This window comes from Rhipicephalus microplus, chromosome X (assembly GCF_043290135.1).
Source record: "Rhipicephalus microplus isolate Deutch F79 chromosome X, USDA_Rmic, whole genome shotgun sequence".
NCBI lineage: Eukaryota > Metazoa > Arthropoda > Arachnida > Ixodida > Ixodidae > Rhipicephalus > Rhipicephalus microplus.
Genome location: NC_134710.1, coordinates 319,481,741 through 319,493,332, shown reverse-complemented (window position 1 = coordinate 319,493,332; position 11,592 = coordinate 319,481,741). Strand labels below are relative to the sequence as shown.

Genomic DNA, 11,592 nt, shown 5'->3' with positions numbered 1-11,592 from the left:
TGAAGCAGCGACGACACTCCAGTCCTCCTTGGGATTGGCCTAGGCCATCGCCACGATTTCATCGGGGTTTTGACCGCCTAACACATCGCAGGCGGCTACCATCTCGCAATGTTTACCTTTCGCAGCCGCAGCGCCCATGACGCCCCCTGTATTTAAAATACTTGTAATATGTATTTAAATAACAAACCTGAGCTAATTGACTCATTAAACAACTGCTTAGTAAAATTTTTGCAGGTTTAACGCATTGCACACGATTAATTTACACATTTAACTAGCTTTAGATAATAATTTTTAAAGTGACGTCACTTTTGTGTGGCGCAGAAGCCATTTTTGTGTGGGGCTGGCTGCTGCGCCGCGCGGTGCAAGAGACGCTGCCATTTGTTTTATATATTCTGGTTTATCGCATTCTTCTGCAATTTTTCACGCTTTTTCAAAGGAACATTATTACTGTTCCTATCTAATTTTTCTTTATTTTTTTTAGCAAGCGTTGTAAAAAATGATCTATTATGAGGTACAGTGTGGCCAATCCCCCATGTGGGTATGAGCCAAGATATCCTAGGAGACAAGACAAGACATTTTATGCTTGTGTGTACCCATGGAAATGTAATGTTAGGAAAGTAGTGCCCTCTAAACAAACCCTCAATTTCTCCACCTTGTCATTAGAGGTGTTCTCTGGGCAGGCCGCTTGAAAATGTAGGGGGGTGTGCCTGATATGCGTGAGCCCACTGGATCGAAGGTAGCCGGACCACAAAGCTTCGCAATCTGCGTTGGTGAATGAGCGGTTTCTTCAAAAATTCGCTGAGAAGTCATTCAAGAATGGGAGCATTAATATCCGTGATCTTGAGCACAGTGCAGTCCTACTTGCGAGCACCGGTCAGCCGTAAGCATCCCTTCGGTTTTCCCTTGCCTCCCGAGATCCACAAAACTCTCACTGCGGAGTACATAGAGTCATTTAAGCAAGTCTTCGTCGTCGGCGACGTACATGGTTGCTACGATGAGCTCATGGATCTTCTTGCCGTGGCGAAAGCCAGAGGTAATGACACGCTCAAGTTGTTCGTCGGCGATCTCGTCAACAAGGGACCCAGAAGTGGAGATGTACTTGAGTTTCTGATGAACAACCATTCCTCGTGTCACTCCGTACGTGGCAATCATGACGAGGTACGTCGTTCTATGCGACAATCTTTCTCGTGTATTTGTTAATGGCGATTGAGATTCAGGCACTGCAATTCTGTCGCACGCCGATGCTACACGCCATATTTAAGCATGCTTACTTCCAAGCTGTATTCCAAGTATGCCTTATCCTTAGATGCGCTGGCAAGATTCCATGCAGACCGACTTCAGTGAGAATCCTGTGTGACGGAAAATGAATACAAGCTGCTTCTTCACTTGGTCATTTTTCATTAGAGTGGCTAGCGGGTTCATGCTATTCGCTCGAAAATCTTTTGATTTCCTACAGGCACCCAGCGCTAAAACTTTATTGCCTTTAGTTAGGTTTTTACCGTATTATCACGCACTTGATTGATATGTGGGGTTTAACGTCCCAAAACCACCATATGATTATGAGAGACGCCGTAGTGGAGGGCTCCAGAAATTTCGACCACCTGGGGTTCTTTAACGTGCACCCAAATCTGAGCACACGGGAACACAACACTTCCGCCTCCATCGGAAATGCAGCCGCCGCAGCCGGGACTTGAACCTGCAACCTGCGGGTCAGCAGCCGAGTACCTTAGCCACTAGACCACCGCGGCGGGGCAATATTATCACGCACTTGTTTTTATGTTCTCGCGAAAAGGAAAAACCGCTGTATCCTAAATAGCTGGCAGTTTGTCAGGGCAATCAACTACTGTTTGTTTATTTATTTTGTTTGTTGTTTAGACCTCACTGTATATGTAGAACAAAAAATAAAGCCGCACGAATTTGATCAACAGGTGTTAGAAATAATCGATTCAGGTGGCTGAACTTGTGGGGAAAATCAGAAGAGTATTAATAATAATATTTGGGATTTAACATCCCAAAATCACGATATGATTATGAGAGACGTCGTAGTGGAGGGCTCCGGAAACTTAGACGGTCTGGTGTTCTTGAATGTGCACTGACATTGCACACTACATGGGCCTCTACAATTTCGCCTCCGTCGAAATGCGACCGCCACAGTCGAGATTGAACCCGCAACCTTCGGGACTGCAGCCAAGCACCCAAGAAGAGTATTGATACCGAATGTGTGCTCATACAAGCTGGAGGGCGAAATGCATTGCATTGTCAAAACAAGAAAAGCAGAGCCATGTGGGGAACTTTTTGTTGCTTTAATTCACACTCATGTAAAACTTATTTACCATTATAACCACTGTGAAGCCCTAGAACACATGGAATGCTATCGGGCTCAATAAAGGGCTTCACTGAGGTAAAATAGGACAGAAATGTGAACAAGATACATCTGCAGGATCTGGAAAAATGTAGTTCTCTTTTTTTCCATGTCACATTGTGGGCGCTCCTTACTTGCATACACGACTGACATATTTCATGTAATGATTTATTCTGTGTTTAAACACAATCCACTCTACTTGTTCACAGACTCAGTCGCATGCGATTTACCCTGGCAATTTATAAGCATTCCAAACAGCGTGCTGTATAAATAATAGCTTAACTGTGCACAAGATGCCTTTAATAGAAAAAAATTGTGGGCTGTGGGCAGAGAATTCAGACATTATGTCATCCATTGCAACATATGACATTTGCTGATTTTCGCTAGGGAGTTGGGGTGGCTTGTGGATGTCGGCATGGGAGCACTTTTACTCTTTCACGTATTGTTACATCATCCTATATTAAAGTACCCATCAGGAGTGTAGCCAGAAATTTTTTTGGGGGCAGGGGTGGTGGATTCAAGCTCCCTGTAGGTATGTTTGTATATGTCTTTGTACCTGGGTGCGTGTGTGCACACACACATGCGTGAAATGTTATGGGGCATGGAGCCCCCAATCCACCCCAATGGCTACTCCACTGGTGCTCATCAATTTAAACATTTTCTTGTCATTATCAAGGCTAGACACATTGTGAGAGCTTCTCAATTGCCACCCTCTCTTGTGGAAATAAAAAAAAACTGTAACTAAATATTTATATTCAAGAAACTCCCATTACCATATTTTCATTTATAATATCCTAAACACACGGTTTGTGTGCACTTCCAGTACCTTTTGCTTTGTGTGGTGCTACAGCATTTTCAGTGTTTATGAGCATCTAGAAACTTGTGAGCTATAAATACAACGAAAAGCCTGCCCAAAATCCGCATTGTCTACTACAAAATATTTGCTGCTTTACAGCATACAAGTCCAGACTGGTCACACAAGTGCTCTGCCACATCACTCGAGCTTTTGCACATATAAATTACTGTAACAAATATACTAATTACCTTAAAAATTGTTTGCTTTAGGTCTTCTTAGCTTTTAAAAATATCTACACATTGAAAGGGACATCTAGGAACATAGACTTTTGCAGTATAATGTGGTCAGTAACTTTCTTTGTGTCATGTTTGTCTCAACTTCAGATTGACACATCTTTTAGAAGCATCACCTATGGTTTGATTATATAGTGGTATATAGGTTTCTCTTGTAGTCACACCTTATCAAAGTGCCCATTGCACTTTCAAGTGCTATAGATATGAATGTGGCCTTCTAGTTCTATAGGGGCACTGAAGTTTCTGTGATGTATTTTGTACTGGTAGCTAACTGTTAGTATTGCTCTTGTCATGCAGTACTGAGAGCACTACGGTGTGTCATACAGTACTCAGAGTACTGCGGGAAGGCATCAAGTCTGGAAGACTTGATGCCTTCACGCAGTGACTTGATGCCTTCACGCAGTGCTTACAGTGAAGGCATGAAGTCTGGAGGACTTGATGCCTTCACCAAGAATTCATCAACAGGATCATAAACAGAATCATAAAGCTAACTTGAGCATAGAACTGCCACTGAATTAAATTTCATGCTTAAAATACAAACAGGTGTTCTACAAAAATTTTTTAAAATATGTTCTGATATCAAAAGATTTAAAAAAATAAAAAAATAGCAGCTGATAGACGTGATGTGGAAACTCAAGTGCTCGGAATCAGTGTGGCACCTAAGAATTATCTCTTCAATAGATAATTGATGCCCTTGCATATTACTTGAAGGCCTCAAGTCTTCCCGATGAATGCCATCAGGTAGTATTTGAGGGCTTACTGGTGAATTGCCAACTCTTGAAAAGATCATGTGCGGTGTGACGACCGCTGGCAAAAAAAAAAAAAAAAAAGTGTTCAACACTCTCATTTATAGCTGCGAGTGGTGATGACTAACACTCTCAGATGTACATCCACAGAAGTACTCGATAAAGTGGTCGTAAGGACCACTGTCACTGTAAGTCGATTGCTAGACTATTAGACGCCTTATCAGAAGGTTACACGTTCAGTCTCTGCCGGCGGCAAGTTTTATGTTCCACTTTTATTAGGTGCGAAATCACCTTGGGGTCTGGGCTTATTGGCATCTCCTGTCATCGCAATGTGTCATGCAGTCACAGTCCATTATAAGGTTAACTTCACGTGATGACATCATTCTATCATGGTTTCGTGACGACACAATGCTGACAAAATTTGTGATGCAAACATGACGTGGCAAAGCACCTTAATTGCTTGGCTTTTCAGTGTCTAATGTCGTCACAGTGTGTCAGGTAGTCACGGTTCATCATAGAGTAAAGTGCACTTGATAAGGTCGTTTTATCGTGGTGTCATGACAACACAAGGTCAACAAAATTTGTAGTGAAATCATGACGCGACTGTGACATGACAAAGCATCTTAGGCGCTCGGCTTATCAAGGTCAAATGTCGTCACGGTGTGTCATTTAGTGACGGTCCATCATAAAGTTAACTGCACTTGATGACGTCATCCTATCATGGCATCATGACAGCACAAGGTCGAGAAAATTTGTGACTTGATCATGACATGATCATGATGTGGCGAAGCACCTTAGGGTCTTGGTTTGTCAACGTCCAATGTTGTCACGGTGTGTTATGTAGTTACAGTTCATAATAAAAACGAGCATGCATCACAAAAGTGGGGTAAATCTACCTACTCACCAGAGGTTCACTAGAAATGAAGGCAACAGTTAGCCCAATAAATAGCTGATGACGTTGAGTGCATAGAGTTTCCTAAAATTAACTAGAGGAAGCTCCGGCATTGGGATTGTTCAGCGACCGTGGGAATGATGGGTAGTACACAAATTTGCCTAGTCTTCGTACTTGCGGGTGGCAAATCGCACTTCTGGCTTCGTTTATTGCTGTGTTTCGGTTGTAATTCGAAGGAAAGAACGAACCCTTTTGAACTTCGTGACCCGATTTGAAATGGTAAGCCTAAAAGAAATAGGTGGTGAAGCGTAACCGCTGAAAATTTGCTGATTTTTGTTACATGAGAAAACAGCTCCAACCCACATGACACACACAGAGCTAGAAGTACGAAGATTAGGCAAATCTATGTACTATATGATCATTCCCATGCTCGCTGAAGCGCCGTGTGTTGCAGCTCCCATAGACACTAGTGCCAGAGTTCCCTCTAGTGCATATTTAAAAAACTTTGTGGTTGAGTGGAGCTAAAACACTTCCGTACATGCCGTAGGAAACTGAAGCTGGGCATGTAGGGAATAAGAAGAGAAACAGGTCATGATTCGCCCCTCCCCAGGTTTCACAATAGTGCAGCTCAAACACCCTTCCCTACATGCTTCGCTCTTCCCAAGTGTTTTTTTTTTTCTTCACATTTAAATCACAATTACTAGAATAGAGAAATGACTAGTACGAATAATTGACCTGTACTTTCCTTGGCTGCAAAAATATCCTCTCTTTTGTTCAGTCAAAGGCAGCAACGGTGACATATGGTGTTGGGCTGATCACTAGTGCATACTGTTATACACAGATGTTACTGCAAAAACAGTAGACTCACAGAGGACAGTTATTGTTTATGAACAGGTTCACTTGCATTGTTTATTATTACATTCATCTAAAAATGAAATTGCTATACAACATTTCGTTCTTTTTATCTATGACCCAGGTGGTGCTCAGGGAGTACTACGCCTCACGCAACCCAATGTATGCCCTTCCTGCGGAGAATAATTGGATTAAACATCTCACTGTGTGCCAAATTCGTTACCTTGAGCAGCTTCCCTACACTCTGGTTATGCCAAGCCTCAACACTGTCATTGTGCACGCCGGTCTTGTTCCTGACCAAGGACTGAGTACATCACTGGTGGACATGGTCACAATGCGAAATGTCATTATTAATGATTGCTGGGAGAAGGGTGGCATCAGGGCCACCTGCAAGAATGAAGAAAATGCTGAACCTTGGGGCCAAGTGTGGAATGGGCCACATCATGTCATCTTTGGCCATGATGCCAAACGCAAGCTCCAGAAGTGGCGTCACTGCACAGGACTTGACACTGGGTGTGTGTACGGGAATGCACTTACAGGCATATTCATCACTGGAAACAGGGCTGGTGAACTTGTATCAGTGAATGCCAAGTCCACCCACCAGAGGCCTATGGACAAGCAGAAGTGATCGACTTTTCTTTCTTTTGCCTTCTTAGTGGCTGAAACAAAGTGCTCTTCATATAAGGACTGATTGTGCAGCAAAGGGGGAAATCTGATGACCTGGTGAGAACCACACATATGTACAAGGCTAGTCAATATTATTGCAGAAGTTTGCTTATTCTGTAGTTCCCAAGCTGATCTGGTTGGGAAATAGCTGCACATATGGCATTCCTCAGTCGTGTCTCAGATGAGCGGTGATGATGGCAGCTTTGTGATATTTTTGTTGTAGAACGTGAAAGAAAGAAAAGAAAGGGTTGAGATGTTTTTATGTGGCTTTCTTATTCTTACCAACTGCAAGGTTACTCAAAGTGCCCGTAAAGAGCATCTTTGTACGTCATCACCATGATGTGGAAAATTTTTGTTCAACAGTGTTAAATAAAAGCTGTGGTGACTTGTGCCAAAGAAAAAAAAAAGTAGCATTTCATTACCTTAAAAGGTTGTGCTTTTAAGAGAACATGAGGCATCCACCTATTGCAGTAATTGTGACAAACAAAGTTCCTGTTACTAGTAGCCTTAGCGGCAAGGTGAGCAGCACAGTCCAGTCAGCATTTTTTTGGTGAGGGCACCAAGTGATTCCAAGTTGTAAGCCTGGGCTAGAGTGGACAAACATTTAAAACTCCAAAATAATGAATTGAGCTAAGTGAACATGAAAACAAAGTTGAAATTCTGATGTATTTGGGGTCTTGAGAATGCAGACAAATTATGTGGGCAACATTGTTCGTAGCCAGGTAGTATTGTGAAAAATACGAGTTAAACGCCAAAGTCATGCATATTTCGTCACTACTTGTAATGGATTGATACAAACGTGGTGCAGTGAATTGCCAGAGATACCTTCCCGCTGGAATATTTAGTGTCATGAACACTTTTGCGCTTACGAACTGTATTTAGCTGGTTCGAAAGGCAATTTCAGTGTTCCTGCTCATATTGCTCACAATTTTATATCTTGCTCATGGAAATAATGTGGTGACGGACCACTGCACATTCTCTCTAGTTTTTATGAATGGTAAATGACCAACCTAACATGACATCATTTTCTGCGCAGATCCCATAGCAACTGTACAGTATCTCGAAATGTTGTGGCATAGTGCTTTTTTGTCTGGAGTGCCTATTGCTCCAAGTTTCACATTTGCTCTCCTTTGCTAGCTTTGCTACATGTAGGGATTGTTGGGATATTTATCTAGAGGTAGGGACAAATAGGAGTTGCCTATCTTTATAGGAATATATAGGAAGGTGCCTAGGGAGGGACAGAATTGGAGGGATGTGCCTTAATGTCTACATAAAAGAATGTGAACAATCACTTCCCACCGGAGGATGTGTGTATTTAGCACACTATGTGAACAAGTAAAAGCGTGAACCAAAATTTCAGGTGTCCTGTATTTTGAAGAGACACAAAGACCAATTTACCAGACCAAACATGTAAGCATATTTTTTTACAAAACATAGCAATTGTTGGATATGTGAACTTACGGTGGCACTGTATGACTGTGGATATTGATTTTTAGATAAAAACATGAAATCATTATCTGTTATTTGGGTGTTTCTTGGCTTTGTTTTGTTTTTGGCAGCCTTTTCTTTCTTCCTGTATGCACATGCAGCAAATTTGTGAATTATCACGCTATATATTGTTATAAGCCAAATAATGATTCATTTGACAGTTCAGTGCTGTCCTTCGTAGTCCTTCTACTCTGCCCGATAGTAGGTACTCTGCTATGTAAACATGCAAGTTCCAGCAACTTTGGTTGTGTCGCTTTCATTCTGTCTTAAAGGAGTACCGACACAACAAGGTAACTTATGGAATAGATTTGGATGGACACACGCATTATTTATGAAATAGCAGTGGATAACACTACTTAGAATCAATATTAAAGTGCATGTCGTGCCACTGGACACGAAAGGTGCCTTTCGTTTCCGTGTAAACAACCAACCGCCACCTGCATCACGAGTGTGTGTTGGCTGTTACAATCTTTGCGAGCATTCTCTCCTAGCAGACTTCGCGGGAGTACAAAAGCTGATGCCATTGCCTCGGGAGTGCATTTATGGGGGGACACGCTTATTTACAACGTCTCTGACGAGATTGTGGCAGCACGTTGGTGGCCTTCGTTGAAGAAAGTTGTTAACAGGGGCTGCATGTGCACGCAGTTCTGTGCACTCTGGTTGCCAACTATGTTTACAAAAAAAACACTCTGGGTCCTGCCTCATTTGGTGCACTGTGCATCCGAAACTGGGACAGGGCGGTATAAAACTGTCTCCAAATAATTAACCATTGCATGCTCAGACAAACGAGCTTTCCAGCCATGATAACTTGGTCCTTAGCTGCTTATTGCTAGACAAAAACGACGCAAAATTTTTTGTAAGATGTTTTTCAATTATTTTCAGCGGTGTAGCCAGAAATTTTTCCGGGAAACGTTGGTATTCGCACACTCTAAACCATCAGCCTGGTTAAACCACTTGTTGTTTTGCAATTTTAATGGTCATATCACTGGCATCCTTCTTGATAATTCATGCCAATGAAGCAAATGTGCATACAAGCTTTTATGTTGCTTAATATACACTTTTAAGCTTTTCCTGGTGGCCTCGTTATATAGTTCTCTACTCTGTTGGCTCACATGCTTTTATACTTTTGATAGCCTGCTGTACAATTTCCTCTGTAGTTCAATGTTTTAAAGCATACTGGCATTTTCTCTTGTGCAGTTTTATTATTTTTTTTAACTGCATGCTGATGCAAAAGTGATTCTGCATACAATAGATACACTGACCATGAAAAGTATCCTACAGCATTGTTGATAAGACAAATATAAATACTATGTGTACCATTTTGCTAGTGTAGTAGTTGATGATTACAAGAAAGATCAATTTATTTACATAAACTATTTAAAAGTATCTTTACAGTGTCTTATTTGATTTTGTTTTATAGAATGTACTTTGCACATTCTTTCTCTATGCTTAATATACAAATCTTCCATAGGTTTATATACCTGTGTACCTCTTGGTAAACTATGTTGCAGCGTGGCAAAATCTATGGACACCATAACCAAACGTAAGACTACACACAGCGCTGTGTGTCGTCGTACAGTTCTTCACGATATGCATGTTCTTTGCAGCGTTACAAGTTTACAAAATGAACCTTTACCAACAAGCTCATGTATCCACCCTTATTATGGTACCTTTCAGCAAAATTATGCCAAAAATTGCTTTGGCTGGTATCATCCTTTGAAATAAAAGATGTTTTTAAAGATGCTGTCTTGAAGGGACTGTCTACCGTCCCTTCATTGCTCTCCTGTTCTGTGTCACAATAAAAAGTGTACCATGTGAAGTGTCTAACCTTAAAGGGGTTTCTCTGGAAAGTGCATAGAAATTTTTAAAACGGATTTTTTTTCTGTCCACGTTCTGTCTCCTTCCATTGGTGGGATGGAATGTCCACAACATTGGTCGGTGCCAGTTGAAGTCAAAAACTGAAATCGCGCGTGCTTTTTGCAGGCTTCATCAAGTTTTTTTTTATTAGTAAAACAAATACCTGAGTGGTCCTTTTAGGCAGGCACACATGTTTCTGTTGTTCTCATAAGCGGCGGCGGACGCCCTGCTTGCGTTTCTTCGTCGTTTGCAGGCAAGCTATTTATGTTAGTCTATGGGCAATCGATGGACGGATGAATTGATATGGCTACCCTTTAGATCGGGCGGTGACTAACGCCACTTAACCGCAATATTCAGTGAACCGAAAATCAGATTTATCTTTTTTTTTTCTCTTTAAATAATGAAGTTGAGGACTGGTACTTTGTAGTGAAGGGTTTAATTTTCACTCGTGCCTTGATTTTAGCCACCAATCAGATAACCTCCTTCTTGTTAATTCTACCCACTTAAAGTCTATTTTGCCCTCCCTGTCTCCAAATCCCAGTGCTTTAAAAAACTCTGCACCATCATCCTGAACTATAGGGTGAAGCCCTTTACAGAACATTATTGGGTGTTCGGTAGTTTCCTCCTCCTCTCCACATGCACTGCGTACCGTGTCGACCCCTTCGTATTTGACCTGGTGTGTCTTGGTTCTCAATACTCCCGTCCTGGCCTCAAACAGTAGAGAACTACCTCAAGAATTATCATAAGGCCCGTTTGATTCACCTGCATCGGTCGGAACCGGTTCACGGCTGTGCACGCGAAGTTCAGAAATTGTGCAGCGTGAGTTCAGCGGTGCAGGCAGAGCACGACACCCGAAACAAATGACGATGTGCCGACAAGGTGTTGGCCTTATTTGTTTTCGGTTAATTTACGCCGTTCATCAGACACTGATTTATGGCGAAACGCACATGCGGACAGTTTATGAGGCGCAAAGATCTTGAAAATACACAGCGCGTTTGTAGAGGCAGGTACGGCGCCTAAGCCACCTACGTCCAAGTGCTGCGTCGTCTGCTCAGCTGCACGCGCGGCTACACCAAGCCGGCACCGTCAGCAAAGGAGGTGCAGGAAAATCGTGAACCGGTGCTGCACCTCTTCTGCACCTTTCGAAACGAATGGCAGAGTTCAGCGGTCGTCAATGCTGCACCGCTGAAACGAATGGCAAGGTGCAGCACCTCGTGAACTGGTTCACGTGGTGCAGGTGAATCGAACGGACCTATAGGTCCTTTCCTTGGCAATTTCCTGCACCGCTGGTAGCACCACCGGACAACTATTTGAACGCGGGAAAAAACAAAAGCAAATATTGGACTCTGGCACAACTTAAAGCAGTCTCAAGTTCATAAAATACAATTTTAAGTTATGCGTGCTTGTTTTTAAGCAAATTAAATCTTCCTGCGGGGATTTCTCGTCCTATCAATAGACTGTCAAGATTGAACACATTCGCTGTTGAGTGACCCTAGTGCTCACTTTTGATCAACTTTCAACATCAAGTTAAAATGATAATTTATTTTTTCTGGCATGAAAGCATGCTTGTTGCCGTCGATGTGATGAGCTATCTTTTCATTTGCGCCACAATCAGAAATTTTTTTTCGAGTTGTAGACAA

At 42.2% G+C, this 11,592-nt stretch overlaps 1 protein-coding gene across 1 annotated transcript; it reads left to right on the top strand.

Annotated features, from left to right (window-relative positions):
* Positions 1 to 588: 588 nt before the first annotated feature.
* Positions 589 to 6,869, top strand: LOC119161291 (serine/threonine-protein phosphatase 1). Its single transcript, XM_037413686.2, has 2 exons — positions 589 to 1,158; positions 6,066 to 6,869. The coding sequence occupies exons 1-2, from the start codon at positions 775 to 777 to the stop codon at positions 6,567 to 6,569; spliced, it is 888 nt and encodes a 295-aa protein (XP_037269583.1). The 5' UTR covers positions 589 to 774; the 3' UTR covers positions 6,570 to 6,869.
* Positions 6,870 to 11,592: the final 4,723 nt, after the last annotated feature.

Coding starts and splice junctions, on each gene's coding strand:
- LOC119161291 (XM_037413686.2), top strand. CDS start 775: ATGAGCGGTTTCTTCAAAAATTCGCTGAGAAGTCATTCAAGAATGGGA. Junction 1,159..6,065: donor TACGTGGCAATCATGACGAG/GTACGTCGTTCT, acceptor TCTATGACCCAG/GTGGTGCTCAGGGAGTACTA.